We start from the raw sequence: 23,522 nt of genomic DNA, 5'->3' as shown, positions 1-23,522 counted from the left end.
TGTAAGGCGACCCTAGCGCCAAGCTCACCAGTGCCTTGTTACATTGACACCCTGAGAGGCGTGCCAGGGAGCACAGGACAGGACTCGAGCTGGCAGCCACGATGACTCCGAAGCCAACAGCCTCGTGGCTCTGAGAGAGACTTTGCGGCTCTCCAGAGGCTTTGCTTCGCCCGTCCGAGCTCAGGAGCTCCTCCTCTGTGGAGGGCGGGACACGGCGAGCTCTGCCCTAACTGGCCCAGGCTTAGCAACCGAACCGTTTCCAGCGTCAACAAAAGCGAAGCAGCAGCAGCGATATCGGAATTTCGTGCGCCGGTTTGTCATAATGGGATGGAAGCAACTGGGCAGCCCGAACCAGGTGAGGTGGGACGCCTGCAGGGGACGCTCGAGAGTGCAAGGAGCCCCGATTTGGCTTGCGCGAAGGGTGCACCACATGAGCTCTAACCGGTGAACACCACGGCCCTTGCTTTTTCTGCATTTTTTCTGCTTCTCCGGGGCAGAGTTCCCCTCCCCTGCGGAGGCAATTGTGCCAAGGGGCACCGACGGAGCTTCGGGCTGTTTGGTGCAAACAGTGAGGCTCTTATTGATGAGTATTCATTCTAATTTGTGTTATACATTTTTGAAATTAAGTATTCCTTGGGGGAGGGGTTGGGGGGGGGGAGAGCACCATAAACAGAAAGCGGGTTTAATGAAAAGTAATCTTCCCTGCCCAGAATTGTTTAGATCATGAAATGACCCCTGTGGCTTTAAGAGTGGCATAGAAGGGACAGTTTTCTTGGGTGAAGTATTTTCCATCATAGCCCTGCAGGCCTGTAAGAGAAGTTTTATTCAGGAGAAATTGTGCCTTTTGTACAATTCTCATATCTGGAGCTTCTGGATATTATCTACCCAGACTTAAGTCTGCCTTAAGCACTGGTTTGCCACTTTTGAATATTCTGTTAGATAGAAGTCCAGTAGCCCCATAGAGACCAGCAAGATTTTCTGGGCATGAGCTTTCAAGAATCAGAGCTTTGATTCATACCGTAAAATCTTGTGGGTCTGTAAAGTGCTGTTGGACTCATATTTAGCTGTTGCAGACCAGCACGGCTGCCCTCTGAAACTATTTTTAAATGCCCTGGAGCCCTTTCAATACCTGGGTTTGGTGATTCTACACTCCATTTTCTTTAGATCTGAAAGCAGTTTTATGCACCTAAGGCTTCATAACATGCTTGAGACCAGAATTAATGGCAAGATTTAGAAACATGTCAGTATGGCTTCAATGCTATATTTATAAGTCTTCATATACTAATACTTCTTGCTGATGTACACCTCTGTATCAGGAATCCTTGAGCTTGCTGAATCTGTAGGCATGTTTGGAGTTTGATAGCTGGTTGTGGATGACATAGCAAATTGGCTGCCATGGGGGTTGAATTCACTCAAAAACAATGGAGACTCCACAAAAGTTTCCTAGCCAAGCATACTGTGGTGCAGGCAGCTTTCTTCCTACTGAAATTTAAATCACTTCATATTCTAATGAAATCCAGAGAAATCAAGATTGGATGTATTGTCGAAGGCTTTCACGGCCGGAATCACTTGGGTGCTGTGTGGTTTCCGGGCTGTATGGCCGTGCTCTAGCAGCATTCTCTCCTGATGTTTTGCCTGCATCTGTGGCTGGCGTCTTCAGAGGATCCTCTGAAGATGCCAGCCACAGAATGCGAGGCAGAAAGAGCCTGCTGCTAGAAATACACGGAAAACTACTCAAGATTGGATCTTTGCTTTGAATATGAGACACATGGCCATGGGTGACGAAGCAAGTTGCAGTCAAAAAAATACAATGAAATACCCCATGCTACTCACAGACACCACACTGGGGATCAGTGGCCCATATAAGCTCTACTGTGCCAACTTTTTTCTTTTGCCCCTTGTTTAGCTTCTGTCCCAAAGCTCGGGGTGGTCATTAATTATGCAAAAATGACATATACTGCAAAAATACAAGTGCTTTAAATGGTTGCAGTCCTTAGACAGATCTTCTTGGATGTGACTCTTGTTGAGCACAAGTTACTTTTGAGTTAATGGATCTCAGAACAATGCTGCTATCACACAGGGTTCTGTGTTGCCCAAGAAGATTTTTAAATGCATGGAGGGGGCTAGAACCCTGGGTGTCATTCCTAGAGTCACATGGGGGCGCATTGCAGGGCTGCATCCCCACTGCAACTGCATTCCACCCCTGAAGCCCCCAATTCAGGGCAGGGGCGCAGTTGAACACTGGCCACTGGAGCTTGCCCTGCCTTCAAACTCCACGTAGAGCTTGGGAGCAGGGCGAACTGAGCCCGTTTGATGTTGGCCTCAGCTTGCAAAGGTCTCGCTTTAAATTGCAGGCTCCAGTCAGCCCAGCAGCTCAGTTTGATCCTGACCTCATCGAGGCTTGGGTCAAGATTTAAACTGCAGGCTCAAGTGAGCTGGATTCATAGTTTTCTTTTAGCAAATTAAAATAGTTTTAAATTGACATCTGAATACCTTCCCCCTGAAATGTAGAAAGCTATATGCAGGCTATACCTTCCCCCTGAAATGTAGAAAGCTATATGCAGGCAGCCTCCCAAGTTTCACAGTGTTTGGCTGGATTCTTGCCAGTTTCTCGCCTTGAATCCTTAAGCTCCTAAGCTTCCTGAGAAGTCCATGCATTTTATAAGTTGGGATATGGTTCCCAGCCCAGATGTCTGTGTTGCAGACCTCATGGCAAGTCAAGGCTTTTGTGACATGCTTATGTGTTTGCCCAAATGAAAGAAAAAGGTCGGCTTCATTACCTCTTTTTGAATTTGTCAATAATATGTTTTAAAATGTTGGATATAAAGGGAAATGTTTATATTGTTATTTTTCTAGTTTGGTCTTCCAGAAATTTGCAGAGTTTTCTTATTGAATTTCAGATTGTTTGGCATTTTTTTTAAACAACCCCTCACCCCACCCCAATTTACTGTAAAATTGCCTGAGCAGTTCATGCAAAGAGATTGTACAGCTGGTATGGAATTTAAATTCTGAAACAAAAAATGTTTCTAGTTAAGCTTCTGAACAGCTGTCAAAATAATGAGGCATTTATATCCACCACCCAAGATGTTTGCAGCTGATGAATTTGTAAAATCACTTCTCCATCTATCCATCCTCGGTGGAATTTAGTTTACCATGAAGAATTTTTTTTGGTGTCTTCATATAATGTTAGAGCTGATTTTGACTCTTTCTGGTGGATTTTCCCTCTGAATAACATGGAAACCTTAGCTCCCTTTCATATGTAAAGTGTGCTATCCTAGTTCACTCATTTCATTGCTATTCTAGGTCCTGTTTTTTCCATTTGACAAATGGAGAATTGAGGCTGAGAGAGTATTGGCCAAAACTATTTAGTTGGAAATAAAACAGCCCTGACCTTGTCAGATCTCAGAAGCTAGCAGGGTCAGCCCTGGTTAATATTTAGATAGGAGACCACCAATGAATACCAGGGTTATTATGCAGTTGAAAGCAATGGCAAACAGCCTCTGACAGGCCCCTTCCGGACATGCCGAATAATGCACATTCAATCCACTTTCACAATTGTTTGAAAGTGGATTTTGCTATTCTGCCCAGTAAAATCCAGCTTCAAGGGGGATTGAAAGTAGAGTGAAAGTGCATTATTCTGCATGTTCGGAAAGGGCCTTAGTCTCTTGCCATGAAAACTCTATAAGGGGTTGCTATGTCAGCTAGGACTTGAGGGCACTTTACACACACACACACACACACACACACACACACACACACACACACACACACACACACACACACACACACACACACACACACACACACACAAGAACTGTAGGATGTAGTCTCTACACAGTTACATTTTAATATTACAAAAATTTATAAAGATTTTATTTTTCATAGTTATAAGAACAGAAAAAGAGAAAAAATTACAGTAAAAACCATATCAAAACAACAGTTTCCCAGGAGACAGCAAGTATAGTGTAATGGTTGTTATTGTAGATAGTCAAATTGGGAATGTTTGCACAAGATTCAAATATATACACATAAGGCATTTTGAAGAACTTATTGGTTGAGCTTCAGCAGCCTTTTCATTCTATTGTTTAAGATTGTGCAACTACTATATTATGTGGATCTAGATTAAAGGATTAATTTCATCATACTAAATAAACATCATCAGGTGTCAGAAATGCAAGGACTCTGGACCTTGGTGATTCAGCAAAGAAAGGTTGCTCTGAGTGTATTTCAGAGACAAAACACTTGTTAACACTGTGCTGCAGTGAACATAGAACGTCAATTAACTGTGAATTGCACACACCACTCTTTGTACAGTGGCCTTCTTTAATGACACAGTTCTCAGGGAGAAGAGCCACCTTCTGATCCATTGAGCTCTGATCTGAATCAGGACTGTACGACTGTCACATGAGAGAGGGAGGTTTAAACATTTCTCCCTGTACTGTTTCCGATCTGAAATGCAAGTGAGAGCTGTGATTTACCCCTTGGGGGAAACTTGCATACACTGACCTGGTACATGTAAGCTTCTCCAACAAGAGAATCATAGATTACAGCTGGTTGCAAATACATGTCCTTATTCCATCATCATCACCTACCAAAACATCTGTTGCTGCAGCATACTCCAGAAACATTGTCTTGACAATAAAGCTTGACTAATATTTGCATAATTGTCACTCCAGCTTCTTTTCTTTTTCTTTTTCCTTCACCAGATCTTTTATCTTGTAGGGGTGAAAACAGAGTGAAAGGGCAGGGGTGAAGCAATGCAAGTGGGAAGGGATTAAAAAAACCCCTTTCCCCTACACTGGTCTTCTGCTTCATAATGTAGCCTTGATTGTGGCATAGTGTTTTTAAAAAAGAATATGTCAGAGAAAAGGCTGACCTAGTCCCTTTTGTTTATCTGAAAATTTTCATACTATGCCTGTACAAATAAAAGGATGGAGAGTCATGGTACAGCTTAGGCCTTCTAGGCTCACATACATGATCATCTGGCTCAGAATAGTTTCCCTCACCCAGAGGCTTCACTACCAAGGGGGCGGAGGTGCGTGTTGCATCGGGTGCGCGCCTGGGGGCCCTCCAAAAAAACTCAGGTTTGTTTGTGGAGGTTTTTTTGTATTTTAGTGTTTTTTCAGTTTTTGGCCTGCAGGGGGCACAGTTTTTAGGCTAGCAGCACCAAAATTTCGGGGCTTTTTTGAAAGACGCTCCTGATGATACAAACCAAGTTAGGTGAGGGTCGGTTCAGGAGGTCCAAAGTTATGGACTCCCAAAGGGGATGCCCCTTCCCCCATTGGTTCCAATGGGAGTTAATAGGAGATGGGGGCTACACCTTTGAGGGTCCATAACTTTGGACCCCCTGAACCAAACTTCACCAAACCTGGATGGTACCATCAGGAGAGTCTACTAAAGATACCCTGAAAGTTTGGTGCTGCTAGCTTAACAATTGCACCCCTGACAGCAGGCACCCCCCAAATTTCCCCAGATTCTCTTTTAAATCCACCCCCTTCAGCATGGATTTAAAGGGAGAATCTGAGGTCCCCAGTATAAACATTGAAAGTGATGCTGTTTCAGGGTGGGGGATAATCCACCCCAAACAACATCACTTTCAATGTTGTTTTAACTTGGGACCCCAGATTCTTCCTTTAAGGTGGATTCAAAAGGAGAATCTGGGCTCCCTAGTTCAAATACCATTGAAAATGAAGGTGTTTGAGGGTGGATTCCTGCATCACAGCAGCCGCCTATGGGGGGCCCCCCGCAAACCTCAGATTTTGCATTGGCCTCCATTTTCCCTAGCTACGCCTCTGCCTCACCCCACTTTTTTGCTTTGGCAACTCCCTGTTTTGCAGTAAATGAGTCCTCTATGAAGCCCGTAGTTAAGTGGTTTGTGACAACATGCATAGGCTTGGCTTGAGTTCAAGTGATCTCTCATTGAGAACAGTGGGTGTCCAAATTATCAAATTTACTGCATATCAATCTTTGAAAGAAAACTGGTATAAAATGTTAGCACATGTTAGAAATGTCAAGAAAAAATTGGATCTTTTTTGTATGCGGTGGAACTATAAAAAGGCAAAAAAATGGATAATGTTTTATACAGAAATGCAAAACATACTTAAGATTAAATTCCAGATGGACCCAAAATTATGCTATATGGTATCCTTCCAAAAAATTTACCAATAAAACAAGAATTATTTTTATACTTATTAACAGCTGCAAGAGTCACAGTTGCATCCAGTTGGAAAATGGAAAGATTTCCTGATCAAAAAAGTTGGGAAGATAAAATGAGAGAATATTTCGACATGGCCCAATTGACTAATTTTGTAAATAGAGGACCAGAACATTAATTTAAAGAGAAATGGGAGTTGTATTTTAAGTATTTTTATAATGGAAATATACTTAGGCATACACACATTCATAGATCATGTTGCAGTTTATGTTTTTAAGAATACGCCATACTTTTCTTTTATATATAATACATAATTTATGTATAATTAAATTTACATTTAAATATGTATATTTAAATTTTTATATGCATATAAATTTAAAATTATATATTATAATTTTAAATTATGTATAAACATCATTTTAATAACTTAATTAGAGTAAGAACCTTTTGAAATACTGCAATATTTTTCTTTCTGTGTACACAAAATAATATCCATAATCAGTAGCAGAAAAAAAGGAGAGAGAGAAAGAGAATAGTGGATGCCACCAAATGGGATATTCATGCAACCTGGGCCATGTGACTGATTCAGTACTTATTTGTAGTGATTCAGTATTTAACAAATACATATAATTAGGAAAAAATACCATTTTTTAAAAAAAATATCAGTTTTATTGCACTTACAGAATAATGACTGATTAGCCCAAAATGGTGGCACCATGGAGCCCACTGACACTTTTCCGGTCACCTGCCAAGTATTTGTAGAAAATGGGTGGAGCCCATTAGTGCTTCTAACTGGCTATTGGACATTTAATTGTCAATGCAGGTTTTTAAAAATATTGCTTTTGCTGCAGTTGCCACTGCTGTGGGACCAAAGGTATGTCATAGCAACCATTTTGTGGCTGACTCCATCATCTATGACTACCATTTCGTGGCAGCCATTTTGTGCCTGTAGTAGGATTACCAGGATTAGGTGGCACCTGGAGATATCCCACTATTACCATTAATCTCCAGGCAACAGAGATCAGTTCACCTGGAGAAAATGGCCACTTTTGGAAGGTGGATTGTAACGAACTTGCCCCACCCTGAAGGGCTGGCGTACAGCAGGCCAAAGGGAGAAGGCCTTAGCAACAGCCAGAAAAAGAGAAAAAGTCTCCACAAGTAGAGAACCGACCTGATTGGTTGAAAAAGGTCCAGTAACGTTTGGCAAAAGCTAGGGGGAGCCAGTGGGCTTACAGCACGGAGAGTGAAGGCAGTGCTGATCGGAGTCTGTCAGAGAGCAGAGCAGAGTGGGGCGGTCTGTGTCAGCTCTGACAGAGAAGGATTTTGGACTCAAGCTGAGGAAGCTTGAGGGAGTGTGTGGAAGGCCCTGAGTCTTGGTGGAGTGTGAACCGCCGCTCAGGTGCCTGGCAGCTAGCCTGCCCAGACATAGTCTGTCCATCCCCTGTTCTAAACCCAGTCACCAGAAGTCCAGTCCGAAAGGGGGGGCATTTTTTAGGCCCTGGGATAGGGGACTGATAGGGTAGGTGGCTAGTGTGTGCCAGTCCTACCAGACATAGACTTGGGGTATATGAACAAGAAAGGGGTGTGTGGAACAGAGACCATCTAGTATCTGTGAAGTAACATCTCAAGAAATAAGTTTTCCTTCTGTAACCGACAAGCTTTTGAAACCTCTCAAATCACCTGAGAAGCCTCTTTCAAGCCATAAATAAACATTTTCAGTTTTGTTCATTTAAAATCTGTTCCAGTGTTTCTTTCTGTCAGTGTCTGTGTTCCCCAGTCAGGGTGGTGTCCCCTTTACGTTACATTGGTGGCAGCGCAGTATAATAGCCCCTTACGTTACATAGATCCTATAGCATTATATCCCACTGAAGTCCCTCCCCTCCCCAAACCCCATACTTTTCAGGCTCCACTCACCAAATCTCCAGATGTTTCCCAACCCAGAACTGGCAATCCTCAGCTTTCCCCACCATTCTGTTTCCAAAAGAGCCCACAGGCACAGGTTGCAAAAGATTTTGGAACCCCTACTATAGGGCTTAAGCATCTGAGATTCAGTACAATCTTAAACTGAACTGCACTATTCAGTTTCTGTTGACTTGAATGGATTTAAAAGGATGCAATTCTGTTTAGGACTGCATTGTTAGATAAACTGATATTTGGATAGACAAGTGTGCTATTTGCAAAGAGCTGCAGATATGCTCATATGGCATATCAGCAGGGACAGAAGCATCCAAATGGATAACTTGTAAGCTTTCCAAGACCTGAATTGATATCTCATATTAGAACTGAAAGACAGGAGCAGATGTCCCACCTGAGATCACTGCTGCCAGGATTGACCATTTTGAACTGCGGTGTGTGTGTGTGTGTGTGTGTGTGTGTGTGTGTGTGTGTGTGTGTGTGTGTGTGTGTGTGTGTGTGTGTGTGTGTGTGTGTGTTAACTTTTTGAATGTCCCTCACATGATTATTCGGTAGATATGAGCATGGCAGCAAGAAACGTTGTCTTTTGGGGTATTTTTTTTAGTGTATATGGTTATTAAAATACTGGATTTCCCAACTTGCACAGTATGAAATCATACAGGATGGAAGCCATGCTGCACATGGAGTTTCTGATTGTTTGTTTCAGCACTTAGAGTGATTGTTTTCAAGAGCCCACACTCTCAGCCTTAGGTTTTGCCCTGAAAAATGCAAATAAAAGAACATTTTATATCTCATGGAGATGCTGTGATGATGAACATGTCAAACTATGTTTCTTAAACTGACAATCAAGGATGGTCAACTTCAGTGATTTATTTCCCATAGTGGTCAGAAAGTCCACATACAGGAGTACAGAAGCTAATCACACTTCCTTGTGTTACTCCAAGCAACTATTATTCAGATAAACATTGCCTCAGAGCATGGAGGTTCTGACTGGACATCACAGTTAATAGACACTGATGGATCTTCCCTCTGTGTTTTTGTCTAAGCTTATTTTAAAGCCACCTGAACTCGTGGCCATCACCATATCCTGTGAGTTCCGAAAGTTATTGTAGTGTGTTAGGCAATACTGGAGGACAGAAGAACTTAAGAAGATCTATGGTGGATCAAATCAGTGGTTTATCTAGTTCTGCAGCCTTTTTCACACAGCAGCCGACAAACAGGGTATGGAGGCCAGAATCTTTCCCTAATGCTGCCTTCTAGCTCTGGTTTTTTGAGGTTTACTGTCTCTGAATATGGAGTTCCTCTTAGCCACTGTGGGCAGCAGCAAGTGATGAATCTATTGTCCATTAATCTGTCAAATTCCATTTTAAATAGTCATACTTTCTTGTCTGGGCTGAATCTGCTGCCTATTGGTTTACAATGCAGAAGATAATTGCTTTAACCTGAAGAGGTTTTAACCATATGCTTGTAATAGCTTATCAGTACATGTGCTGTGATAAGTGTCTGTCAACTTCATGGGTTAATTTTCTCCTCTTTTCTTTTTTATTTAGATATTTATTCTGCTTAAAGGGAAGCATGATGTGAGTATTCTCATTGATATTGATAGAGGTGGCAGTGGAAGCGGAAGTTCACAATGCCTTTATAGATCAAAGTTTCTGCTTAATAACATGGTTGGACCTGACTTTTGTTTTTCCAGTGCTTAAATTATTGGGACTGGCTCTGAATACAGTTTTGGGAGCTATCAGCATAACAAAAGAATTTCCTATTCTTCATATTTTAAGAGGAACATAAAAAGAAATAAGAAATCATTGTGGTTAGAATGGCTGGCAAAGTGGGTAAACGAATTGCTTGGAGTGAACGTGAGTATTTGATAGTGGTGATGTTTCATGAAATAATATGCAACTGAATAGTCAGTCACTTTTTCTGATGCTAATTATTACCCTTGTGCAGTGAGACAGTTCGGTATAATTGTTAGTGTGTTGAACTAGGATCTAGAAGACCCAGGTTCAAATCCTATTCTATCATTAAAATTTGATAGGTGACCTTGAGTCAGTCCCAGTCTCTCCACCTAACCTATCTCATAGAACTATCGCAAGGATAAAATGGAGGAGGGAAGAACACCATGTCCTACTTTGATGGAAGGGCTGGATAAAAATGTATATAAATAAATACAGGCATAACCTCTCCCAAGTACATAAACTGCTGTCCTCACTATTTGGGATGTCCCCCCACCCCAAGAACATAATATTAGTGCCAAACTACTTGTGCTGTTTGAGATCGAAGATCAGAAGACAGCCTGTGTCTCTGTGTTAAAGTACATGCTTTCCATGCAGAGGATCTTGGATTCAGTTCCTGGAATCTTTAGTTAAAAAGAGTTAAGATAGGAGAGAGGAGAGGTTGGAATCTTTCTCTCTCTGAACCTGAAGAGTTGGTACCCGATGGATAAAGACCTCTATATAAGGCTGCTTCATATATTCATTAACAAACCCTCCTATTCTGTTTCACTATGCACCTCCTTAGCTGCTATATTCTCCTCTAAGTTCCACAAATAGCAATTCTTTGGGTGTATATGGACAACATGGAACTGATTCAGGTGAAACATATGCCCATTCTCTGCAGCTGTTAAAAAAGAAAATCGGGAGAGTCTCTGACCAAGATTCCCCGCACCACACTCCGTTTACTGCTTTGTAACAGCCATGTTTAATAAAATTAACAGTGCTAGTTAAAGTATTTTATGCCTTGTGCCTGAGGGGTTGACAAAGCCAACACTGAATGGCTGGGCTGTGGTGATATGGAATGTTGGGGGCGGCGGGGGGGAACATAAGGCAGACTCAGAAGTGGGATCCATGTGAAGTTCCCCCCCAAATGGGTTTTATACCATCGTTAGCCTGTGTTTATTGGTCCTTGTGGAAGGGGCCTAACTGTTACACCATTGAAAATCTTAGGCAGTTCTCCCCGCACCCCGCCATCATTTATGGCATGTATTATACCTTTTTTGCATTGTCTTCTAATTCTGTAATCCATTTTCAGTCTCAGCAAAAAAAAAAAACCCTATTCTGTAACTAAAGAAAATATCTTAGACTAATTTCAAACTCATCTCCATAGCATAATTTTTAAGAATGCAGGATTTTTTTACATTAATAGAAGAAGGAAGAAGAAAAAATCATTAAACTACACATGAAAGCAGTTTGTCTTTAGAACCAATTTCAATAGTGCATCATAAGAACAGCAAAAATATGTGGAAAAAATCTGAGGGAGATAATTATTTGGGGAAGGAAGGGGTTTAATTTAGACTACAATATTTTCCCTTTGCAGAGGAAAATTTTGATGGGAAACCTAAAGCCTCCCCTGAGCAATATGAGCCACTCATTGTCTGCAAGAAGAACTTTGAAGAAAAAGGGTGGAGGGCTAATAGTATTCAGTGGGACATGGATGTGCAACCTCTCATCTCTTCCACTAAATGGCTTCACCTTCATGGACTCAAGAGGAACAAGTTGACCTTTTCTCATATTTTATCCCAAATTGGATTTCAACACAGGGAAGGTATGGTTTGCACCAAATAATCATGGCACATAAAAGCTGGTTTTTGGATGGTCCTCAGGCCCCCTGCACTTTTCAAGTATGTATTGCAGTGTCTCCACAATTGTTGCTTTAGGATAGCTTAGAAGAGAGCAGTAGGAAAAAATGACGTGAATCTCCACTTGTAGTTCTGGAATTGTGGACTAGGGAAGTGAAGCAGAGCATCATAGGCAGGGAAAATACAGCTTACCCCACTTTTGGAAGCTGCAGGGATTATTGAATCTGCAGTGCAGATGAGTTTGGAAGGAGGGAAAACCTATGCGCCAATGGAAAATCTGGATTAGATAGCCTTCTTGGGGAAACTTGTGTACACTCACTGCGGGACAGACCAGAAGCACATAATAAGCCTTTGTTTCTAGGTCGCAACAAATCATAGTTATGCTTGACAAGAACAATCCATCACATGAAAAGCAAGCCCTCTTCTGTTGTCTTGTCCTCTGCAAATATAATCAGAAGGAAACACTTTGAGTTTGAATGGCATCTACCCTCAGGATAAAAATGCATAAGATTGCAGTGGGATATTTCAGAAAACAGTTGCAGAGGACTGGACTGCAAGAAGAATATTGGGTAAAGAAAATGGCACGAGTAACTAACTTTGTTTATATTCTAGAATATGTGGCCATCTTGGGGAAACTTGTGGCTTCTCGATATTCAAACAGGTTGTATCGTCAATACACAAAAGACCATGATGGAAAGCGATACAATGTAAGTGTGATGAATTTTCAATTGGATGGAGTAATAACGTTTCTTACTTTTTGGCAAACAAATCCTATTGATAGAATGAAATGACTGGAATATAGTAATGCCTGCCATCTTCCTGTAACGAAGATATGATTGTGTGCATTTTGTAAATTGGGACTGCTGCTTGCATAGTTCTGAGTGAAATGTTGACAGTAGACTTGGAATATCTGACTCCTAAACTGTCGAAGGATGCAACAGTAAAGAATCGGGGGATAGGATGGTGGATAGTAATCCTGATAACTGAGATATCAAATAAAAGAGTTCAGTTTTGATCAGTGGTGGGATTCAGCAGGTTCGTACCACTCTGGCAGAACCGGTTGTTAAAATGGTGCTTGTAAACAACCAGTTGTTAAATTATTTGAATCCTACCACTGGTTTTGATCCATCATTTAAATGATTCAGCAAAAAGGCTACTGACTCACATTATTTTTAAACTGAGAGCTTTCCCCTCTTTTGATTGATCCATTAAAAACATGGAAATGAAATTGTGGTCCAGAAACTGTTTTCCTGTTGACATTTTCACAAGTGCATTCCTTGGTCCCTTTTGGTGATTGTGAAGTAGGAGCAATTGGAGATGCTTGTGAATCACAGCACCAGACTTTTGCAGAGTAACTTTCATACTTGTTAACAAGTAATCCCTTTATAATATTGGCTCCAGTTTCTTTCCATGTTCAAATGAACTACACTAACATTTAAGGGTAGAGACCATCCCCAGGGAAGCTATGCCACATCTTACAATTGGATCTTGCCAGATCCCCTATTTTCAGGTCAGTAGTAAATATATTCCTGTTCCAGCTGCCTATTTATTTACTCTTGAAGTAAATAGCTTTAGAAGGTCTTTTACTCTGGTGAGGTATGCAGCCCTGCCATCAGGTGTTTTGGAGAGCAGATTCGAAAAGATTCCTCACTCACAGGAACTCTGTGTTTGTGCAGGACAGAGAAGTGGAAACCATAGAACACTTTTTGTTTAGATGTAAGCTTTTTAGTGAGGCTCAATCTAAAATTCTCAGTACCCTGTTAGATAAGAACTCTGGTCTCTGAGTCAGGACAAATTTGTAAACTTTTAATTGATGAATCACCACAAATTCCTAAATTGGTGGCTAAGTTCTGTGTGATAATTTATAAACTTTGCTGTAATTTAATGGAATAAAATTGGAAAATTTTAAATGTTTTTAAATTAATTTAGATGCATATTATATTGATTTTAAACTAAATTAGATGTATCAGATATAATTTTGTGATCAAACATCCAAAAATATAATCTGTATTAAATCAGATCATGCAATTGGAATATAAAATTTTAAAAAACCCAGGCCAAATCTTAATGTGAAGAAATTTCTTGCATTTTTAAATGCTGTGAAGCAACCAAAACTTTTCAGCAGCTACATCTCTCACCCCAGTGCTCACCATTTTGGAATTTTATCATTTCTCTATTTTTATTCACCAATAGCTGACAGCCAAAAAGGACCTTCTCATTCATTTTGTGGATTGCCTTACTGTAGCTATTGATCTGTATAAACAAAGAATGGAATGGCTGACCACTGAAAGCCGGCAAATATTTGGAGTGATCCAGGAACAGTCCATTACGATAGTTCTGGATATTGGTGTTTCTTCTCGAGCTGAATTTAATCTGTGTTGTCAGGCACTTCGCATGGTCCTCACACAGCAGGTGGCCCAAATAGCCAAATTTAATCTCATTCGGTAAGGGGAATACAGTTTATTTCCTATGCTTTGTCAATGTGATCATCGGGATTTCTAAAATTTAAAACAGTCTGATAAGAAGGCTTCCAAAGCTAAGTGGACATAATTGTACTTGGTCTTCAATATTGTTTCTTATGTGAGGCTGTAATGTCACTGCTTATGTTTTGGTGGGATGGGATGATCTGCTAATTACCAGTAGAATCTTCAGAAAATTCTTTCACTCTTTAACTGACAAAGATTTGCTCAAAAGTGATATACTATTTTCTCTGAAGTTTTACTGAAGATTTTAATTTTCAAAAGTGTGTTTCATATTGGGTAGTTAAATAGATCCCTTCTCATTACCAGTATATTTTTTTTAAGTTTAGCTAGGTTGGAGGATACCAATAATTCTGATACAGGTGCCTTTGGTTGAATCTGACTATTGATCTGACAAAATCAGTATCAACTGCTGTTCTGACTGGTAGCAGCACTCCAGGGTCTCAAGCGGAAGCCATTTACATCACCTATTATCTGATTCTTTGAACTGGAGTTGATGGGGATTGACCTCAGGACATTTTCTATGAAAGGAAATGTTCTACTACTGAGAGATAGCCCCATCTCTGCTAATGCATCTGAAATTCAAAATGATTATGGAATCAGGTGGAGACTTTAACAAGAACTGAAAAGAAACCTTCCATGTTCTTCCTCTGCCCTACGTAGCAGAAACATAGAATGCCTGATACTCTGGTCCTTTCCCCCCCCAAGAGAACTGGTCATTCTGAAAAAGAATTTCTCTTGAGTTAAGGGGGAAATTTCTGGGTACAGAGTAGTTGGGGGGAAGGCAGCATGATGTAGTCTGATTTCATCAGATCTTGGAAGCTAAGCAGGGTTGATACTAGGATGGGAGGCTACTATAGAAGGCTCTTCAGAGGAAGGCAATGGGGGGAAAAGTCCTGCCCAGAGACTTTGGTGATGGGCGGGAAATAAATAAATAAACATCTCTGCCTAATCACTTGCCTTGAAAGCTCCTTGCGGGGGTTGCCATAAGTTGGCTGTGACTTGAAAGCATGTACGGAGAGGCTCTCTCTAGCAGGCCATAAATCTATTCTGCACATAACTATTTTGTATGCAGTATCAAATCTGGATATTTTAATGGTTATTTATTTGACCTGTTCTTTATGTATAAAAGAAAAATACTCATCTTGATTTGTGTTTGGATTACATCTCATTGATCAAATATGTGATCAAATATGTCACCCTGGATCTGAATCAGATTCTCCGGCAGCAAGATGGTCTGGAAGTTGAGTTTGAAGTCCTCTGTCCGAGAGGAATGACAGTACTGAGTCAAATGGGCCATCAATATTAACGTGCACAAGGTGGTTGATTGAACCTGTGCTCATTGATTCCAATGAGACTGAAAGTCAATTCAGGAAAAAAAAGTTAAATATTAATATATATATATGGCACCACCAATTGTGAATGGCTCTTAGATAGTTAGAGATTGTGGGACTATTTCCAAGCTGTTGATTTCATGTTTGTTTTGGGGAAGTATTGCCTGTAAAGTCTGCTGCTTTAAGTCAACTATGACTTCCATTTAAGTTCTCAAGATAAAATATGAATTGGCTGTAATTGCACCTATCTATGTAGAGTGTTGCTGCACATGCTGCAATTTGTAGCATTTTAATGTGTATTTACTCCTTTGTTGGAGTATTTCTGTTTCATTACTTATAGTGCATTATCCACTTCTTTTTTGTGTGAGACGCATACATTCAAACTGACATTATTCCAGTTTGAAAACAAATCCTTTCATGGCAGTCACATGCAAGTTGTCCTATTCATATCCACTATGATTCATAGCCTGTCACCTATTGTTAGAGAGGTTCAAAATGAGCCTTTTAAAGATGGTAGTGGATGAATAAAAAGCAAGATGACACTTCCGCAAAATCTACTTTAAAAAATGTGGCATTTGAGCATCATTTACGTATACAATTTGTATCTTGCCTTTCTATGGAGCCCCTTTCTAATCCCAACTGGCCACTAAGGTTGCTTTATATGAATCATTTTCATGGGGCTTTTTGAGAAAATAAAAATATTGATGAAAACATTCTTTTTGACTTGTGTTTGGGATCAGCAGCTGGCCTCTGTGTTAGATGTAGCCCCTTGAGGAGTATTTCCTCACTTTAACAGGAGCAAAAGGATGAGGAGGCCATTGCACAAGCTTCGTGCTGGGGAAGGTGGGCAGTGATAGTAGTAAAGGCTTTTCCCTCCAGTCCTGATTCCATTTTCTGTGGCCATCTAAGACATCTCTGGGCCCATCCTGTTGTGACAGCTCCTAAGTCTTTAGCCCTTTGATCAGTGGTGGATGCTAAAGCTCTCTCCTTTTCTCACAGACAGCTGCTAGGCAGAGGGAAGCAGCAGGACTGTGTCACTGAATGCTGATCAAAGTGGTTTGTCTGAAAAAAGCTGCAGACATTTTTCTGGGCATTTGGTACCCAGATCATATGTCTGTCTAGACACTGTGCAAGGCCTCCTCCCAATCTGAAGAATTCCCAGGTAAAACCTAGTAGGTGGCAAGTCATGCATAGTTTCCTCATAGCTGTTCACAAGTGCTGCATTGCAAACCAGTTTAGCATTTCCCCTGAATATTTTAGCTCCTGTCTGTTTCAGGGCTGCTGAAGATCCTGTGAAGTGGCAGGAGAAAGCTGTTCCTGTGACCGAGAGTTCTGTGAAGGCTGCTGTCAAGTGGCTATGTACATTGGACCACCTGCCAGCTGTTTGCCACACAGGCCCCATTGAGGCTCTCTCAGAGGCAGTGTGTGACGATACGGTAATCTTCTGCACATTTCCAGAAGTCTCCAATTATGTCTAAGAATACCCCGTGAGAACGGGATTGCAAGTTTCATGGTGATGAATTATGAAGGGGCTAAATAAAATACTGGTGGGTTATTTAGAAAGAATTCCTTTCAAGATGATATGCACTGGTACTTACCAATATCTTATATGCACAGCAATATCACATTCAGAAAACTGAAGCTTTGCATTTGACTTCCCACGAAGTAGTTGGGGGGGAAGTGTTTCTATGACGTTCAGGAATGCTGGAACTATTAAGCTTGATAACATCAAGTGTACTTCTTCAAACTGCTCATACTATTAATGTTCTAGAAAGGAGTTGTTTGCTGCATGCAGTGATGTTTCTAAGACACATGCTTATAAGGAAACATGATCCTTGCAGGGAAAAAAAATTGGAACAATGTAGAATTCCAAATGTATCAGTTCTATTTAGGCAGAGCTCAAGGTAGTTAGGAATTCTAAAATCTCAGGAGAAATTAGGATGAAAATAATTTGGGAAATGACCCAAGCTACAAGTGATATCTGACCAATTATGATGCTGATACACTATGCATATGACCAGAATTCATTCTAGTTAACTGAAGGTAGCAACTTTTACTGTGCAGTCCAAAAAAAGGGGGGGGGGGTGTCATTGCCACTTGGGCCACCCAAACGGGCCACCCAAACGGGCACAGATGCTGAAACAGGGCTAGTTACATTGGCAGTGAAGCTGAATGCAGAAGTTTCCCCCTGCACCACTGGGCCTCCACCAAAGGAGGCTGCGCCAGAGTGGATGAGGCATTCTGGGGGCATTCCCAGTGTTGGTAATTCTCTCTGGTAAGAGATTCATTTGCATTACATCAAAGTGCACTCAGGCAAAAACACAGTGAAGCTAGCCCATGCATGTGTGTTCTGGGAATTCATAGTTTCTAACTAATAAGTCTTTATTAGTGAACTCCATTCTGGATAGAAAAGTGGAGAGATACGTTCTCTATTCTAATCTACCTAGTGCAAGGGTGTCCAACTCTGGCGCCCCAGATGTTCATGGACTCCGATTCCCGTCAGCCCCTGCCAGCATGGCCAATCATAGTCCATGAACATCTGGGGTGCCAGAGTTGGACACCTCTGATCTAGTGGATGGTGAGAGATGCTATGTGCATCTTTCTGCACATATGGTGTAAGATATGCAAAAATAGTGGGAGGTGAAGGAAGGAAGGAAGGAAGGAAGGAAGGAAGGAAGGAAGGAAGGAAGGAAGGAAGGAAGGAAGGAAGGAAGGAAGGAAGGAAGGAAGGAAGGAAGTTAGTTAGTTAGTTCTCTGGGAGTAGCAATCTACACATCAGAGGGACAGTGTCAGAGCAGTAGAAAAAAGGTGCCCAGTGTCTTGAGCCCCTCTAGCTATCTGACTCACTGATCAGACCCCCTCTGTCATTGAGGCAGGAGACAGCATTAACCCTGTCACTTCAGCTGCCTTTTCAAAGGTTAAATCCACATGGTCTTCTAGTTGGCCCATTATTCCACTTTAACTAGGGCGCAGACTTAGAAAAAGAGTTGCCAACTGCCCAATGTTGTTCTGTTCATCACCCGAAGCTTTAAACTCTGAAAAATAGTCCTGGAGTATGCTTACATGAGTGGTAAAGCAGCTTCCATTTTAATAATGGAGACTTTGCAACTTGCATCTTAACATATAGCTTTATGCCAGACCCTTTTTAACATGCCTGGACTCTATTTTGCTCAGCATCTATTTGTCTGTCCCCAATTCACTTATAGGAGATAAATAGGATTTATGCATGCAATTTCCAATGAGTGCCTGGGCCTTTGCGTCCTTAAGTTCTCACGTTTCTCTGGTTGTTTTCTCAGCAGCAGAAATCTCAGTAATCTTTAAAAGTTCTTCTGCTCGCAAGGCAAGGTGCAGTTGAGTTTTCCATTCCAAGTAATTGTCTGGATTCAGGATAATCAGTCTAAGCTTTCTGTCTGGAAAAGAAGCCATTCTCACTATGCTGCAATAAGGCTAACTTCTGTAAACAAAAGTTCTTGATCAGCAATTCAAATTGCCCATAGTTAATCTCTCTGGATCCCTGGGTAGAAGCGTAACTCTGTGTTTGTCAAAACAAAAAGAAAAGCACACACAGTTCAAAGCACTGGAACTCAAAACTACTGTGGCCAGTGACCAACTTTAGGTGGCTTCCAGAGACCTCTTGGCCTTGGAATGCCCCCGTTTCCAGGTGCAGACTTAAGTCGTCAAAAAGGTGGTGAAAACCATTGCCCTGAATGGGGCTTTTCATGGCTGACAGGGGTTTTCCTTAGTTTTCCTAATGGTTGCACTGATGAACATCACTTTGAAGGCGATGTGGCTCAGCTGCCACATCGCCTTCCATACACCCTCCCATTTGGATTGGGCTATCTGTCTTCAAATAGCAGTCTTTGAAATTGTAGCACCAAATCTCAAATTTATACCGAAGAGGAAACCTCGCCACATTGGCAGGTTCTCTTTTTAATATTAACTCACCACTGATTGTTAAAATCCATCCCAGGCACCTGATGGTGGCATAGAACATTTATTTGTAGGGCTGGTGGAGAATATAGGATCCACTCATCTTTGCCTATTCCCTGTGAGCCACATCAAGCCTGACCTGTTCTCCTGTAGTGCATCAAAAAGGGGTGAGTTTGTGCATGAAGGCACAGCAGTATTATTAACATGGGGAAACTTGCGCTGTATAATGTACCAAATTCTATTTGGGTATGACCATATTAGGTATTTGAATGCCAAACTGAGATTCATGACACAAATTTACACTTGTGGTAAAATGGGATAAAATGTATAACCAGTAGTAGTCTCTGTGTTGAAAGTGATTGAGTTGTTGTGTCCACTGTTTGTGGCCCAAAGTACCATTTTAGAAACTTTGCCTTATTTTTAGTATATGAGTTGTGGTGTCTAGGTTTCTTGTGTGCTGTACCAGAAGCCACAGCAAGATTCTTAAAACTTTGGTTTGTCAGCAATTACAGATGTTTGCATGTTTTATTTGTGTGTGTGTGTGTGTGTGTGTGTGTGTGTATGTCTTAGCAACTGTGAATATAGAATTTTTGCTTGCAGGGTATTACCCCTCCTTAATTACTTGAATGACCTTTCTGTTCACAGATAGAAGCTGTGTACTATTTTGTTGTGGATGATTTGCCTGAATGCATGAAGCACTTGCTCCTGCAGAAGATCTCAGAGAGCCCATGTCCAGTCCATACTGTATCTTTTAATGCCAGGGAAGAAGAAACAATCACTTTCTTAAAGGAACTGAGTCATCTGACCAGTGGCAGGTATGAGGTAAATGTAATGTATCTCAGTTTTATAAAACTATTTTATGAGTGGATGTATGGATCCTTGCTAATACTGTGTATATATTTTTGTTCAGTCTGTTTGCACAGGTAGCAAACTATTTGCCGCAGGGAAAGGCCAAGTAGTCTTCTTTTGAGGTGGTGACCATGTATAGTATCTAAAATGGTGGGTTGCAGCCAAGAGATAATAGATAAATGATAGCTTCCGGAATAATTATTAGGTGACAATAGGGTTGCCAACTTTATTGTGGTGGCTGGAGATCTCCTGCAGCTGGTATCCAGGCAACAGAGATCAGCTCACCTGGAGAAAATAACTGCTTTGGAAGATGGATGCTGTGGCATTATACCCCAATGAAGTCCCTGCCCTCCCCAAACCCCACCCTCAATAGGCTGCACCTCCAAATCAACCAGGAGCTGACAACTCTAGGCCACAATATTGTGTTTGGGTATTTCAGTTTTAGTTCAGATTACACAAATTAATGGTTTACACAGATTATTAGCTTGTTTCTTCTTCCCAGTGGTATTTGGGAACTGTAGTACAGGGGTAGGGAATGCTAGACAGTATCCCAATACAGAATTCCTATACCTCATTGAGAGCTATTGTGGTGCAGGGGTCAAGGGCAGTGGACTCTACTCCAGAGAGCCAGATTTGATTCCTCACTCTTCCACATGAAGCTGCTGTCTGACCTTGGGCCACTCATAGTTCTCTCAGAACTCTCTCGACCTCACCTACCTCACAAGATGCCCGTTGTAGGGAGAGGAAGGGAAGGTGATTGTAAGATGTTTTGGTACTCTTTATAGTCGAGAAAAGTGGGATATAAAAGCCAACCTCTCCTCTTCTTTTTCTACACTTCCCAAGATTCTGTGGAGAGCAATGAAGGTAGTGTAAAGATGATTAAATTTGTAGTGCAAGTGGGCCAGTTGTGGTCTGTAGATATGATCAGAGTTTCATGGCTATTAAAACTTGATTTGTCCAGACAATTCAGTTTTGGCATTGATCTGTTAAGAAAATGTTAAAGCAAAAATTTCTGAGTTGCAGAGAAAGGCATGGAGTATGGTTAAAGCACATAACATAATAATGGTGCTTGTGTCGAATCATTAGCTGAAATAACCAGATGCATGTATTTGAAAATGTATGTTTCAGGTTCCATGCGTTTGCTGAAAGAACTGATGGTCTAGATATGCCAGAAGTGTCAACAAATTGGCATGAAGAGGAGACAAGCTTGCCTGCCCAGGACTTGACAAAACTGAAAGGGAAGCTGCCTTTAGGTAGGACAAAAAAAGAAACAACAAACCACCACCAAGCCTCACAGAATTGACTAGCTATACCCATCAATGGAAATGTAATAGTCTCCAAGATACAGGTTGGAGCTAGTGAAAGTTTCTACTGACAAAAGGGATTGTGGCTCACTTGGCAGGATTTTCTCTCCTCCCCCTGCCCTTCAGTCTGAATCACTTTCCTAAATGCTGCTGTTGAGGAAACCAACAGAAAAGTATAAAGAGCAGATAGCGGGCTGCAAGTGGGAGCAGGGAAATCTGTAAAAACTACTCTGTTTCCATTAATAGAAATTTACTACTGGATCCAGGAGCAGACCATGTGGAGGTTGGCAACCCTAGTTCAATAAGATTTTGGGATGAAGATTTATTTGTTCTCATGCTACATAGCTGCCTCTAGCTAGCCACCTATAAATGGAGCCTTGATCTAGAGAAGAGAGTTAAAGGAAGTATCATAATGATAAAAACTGGTATCCTAATAGCATCTGGCTGCAATGCAGAGTTAGCACAGGTCCAGCCAAGCTTTGACTTAAGTTGCACGATCCCACCCCCTAAAGTCCTTTATTTTCCCTTTTATGGAAGTACTGCCTTTTCTTTATGTTGAAGCCCTTTCACTTTGTACTGTGAAATCTCTATGAGGGGCAACTTTCTAATCCCCCCTATTTAATTTTGATTCAGTGGCAGTGTAATGATTGCTTACAGGGAATAGAACCTCACTGCTGGGTTCCATTGTGAGAAGTAAGGCTGCCTTCCCCTTCCCCTAGCCATCCAGTTCATATTTTAATAGCTGGATCAAGTCTTACTGCTGCTGCTGCTGCTCTGAAAATGATGGCCATGCCCCCCCCCTTTAAAACGACCGAATCATTGAGTGGTTTTAATCACCCCAGAAGTGTAGTAATCTCCTTGAAATGCTTTGTGTGCTGTGTCTGTGCTTTTATTGGGCTGCATTTACACATTAAAAGGGGACACAATTAGTCTTGTGCGTTTATCTTCCATTATAGCAGTGATTATGACATCATCCCTAGCCAATTGGAAAGTTCCAGAAGCACCGGCGGGGTGAGGGTGGGGTGGGGGTGGGAGTTGCTATTGTGAAAATCTTTTACTGGAACAAATGTGTGGGATTGTTCTTTCCTTTCTCGTTTTGAGGCTATTTGCAGTATATTTCCTAAAAGGATGCTCTGAGAAATAATGATAAAGAAATTGTTGAAAGCTGTGTATTGAGTTTAGTGTATAAATTAACAAGTTTAGTGTTTGAATTGAGGATTTAGACGTGTTTTGACTCTGCTGCCTCTAAAGTTTAAAATGGTAGTGAGGAAGCTAAGATTGTTGTAACAGTGGTAGAAACAGCAGATACAGGGTTGTGGATGGAATTGAGGCTGCAGACTGTCAGATTGGAGAGGCCGGATCCACACCAGTTTCATTGTGGTCTACTGAGGCCTTAAAAAAAGCCTTTGGATTATATTGCGAATACAAAAAATTAATTTTATATTTAGAAAGAGAAATTAGATTAAGAAACTGTAAAAGGAAATCATAATATACTGTAGCATTACTGGGGGCAACAGGTGGGTTTGTAAAGATTTGGCCAATATTATGATAGCAGTCCAGCTGTGAGGTCAAGGGGATGAACTGCATAGAAAATGCTCGGTCTAACTCAGTCGAGATTTCAACTTGAAAGGAGAGGAGGTGAATGAAAAAAATTAAGTGATCCAACAGTCAGAGAGCTCAAACGATACAAATGCTGGATCATGCACAAATAAGATGAAGAAACAGAAACTTGTCCAGGTTAAAAGTTGTAACTTTTTATTTGAATCTGTGATTATAAATGATGCTTTGTAACAGTTAGTTTGAAACCAGTCCACACATGCGAAGGCCCATCTGAGAAAAGAGGTTAAATCTTTCCCTCCCTGCAATTTCCCTCATTCTAGGGGTGGCCAATTTATGGTGCTCTAGATGTTCATAGACTACAATACCAATCTGATGGGGTTGGGTACCCCTGCCTCATTCAAATTATTACACTCTATATAT

The 23,522-nt window shown here is 41.2% G+C and overlaps 1 protein-coding gene across 1 annotated transcript in view; it reads left to right on the top strand.

Annotated features, from left to right (window-relative positions):
• Positions 1-248: 248 nt before the first annotated feature.
• VWA3B (von Willebrand factor A domain containing 3B) overlaps positions 249-23,522 on the top strand; it is a 93,955-nt gene continuing 70,681 nt past the window's right edge. The window contains exons 1-9 of the mRNA XM_048495610.1: positions 249-355; positions 9,619-9,648; positions 9,765-9,927; positions 11,384-11,611; positions 12,258-12,352; positions 13,839-14,089; positions 16,736-16,895; positions 20,035-20,204; positions 21,367-21,491. Coding sequence (XP_048351567.1) covers positions 9,888-9,927; positions 11,384-11,611; positions 12,258-12,352; positions 13,839-14,089; positions 16,736-16,895; positions 20,035-20,204; positions 21,367-21,491 — 1,069 coding nt within the window. The 5' untranslated portion in view covers positions 249-355; positions 9,619-9,648; positions 9,765-9,887. The remainder of the gene's footprint in view (positions 356-9,618; positions 9,649-9,764; positions 9,928-11,383; positions 11,612-12,257; positions 12,353-13,838; positions 14,090-16,735; positions 16,896-20,034; positions 20,205-21,366; positions 21,492-23,522) is intronic.

This window comes from Sphaerodactylus townsendi, linkage group LG04, assembly GCF_021028975.2.
Source record: "Sphaerodactylus townsendi isolate TG3544 linkage group LG04, MPM_Stown_v2.3, whole genome shotgun sequence".
Taxonomy (NCBI): domain Eukaryota; kingdom Metazoa; phylum Chordata; class Lepidosauria; order Squamata; family Sphaerodactylidae; genus Sphaerodactylus; species Sphaerodactylus townsendi.
The sequence above is the reverse complement of the archived record's forward strand: the minus strand, read 5'-3'. Positions and strand labels throughout refer to the sequence as shown.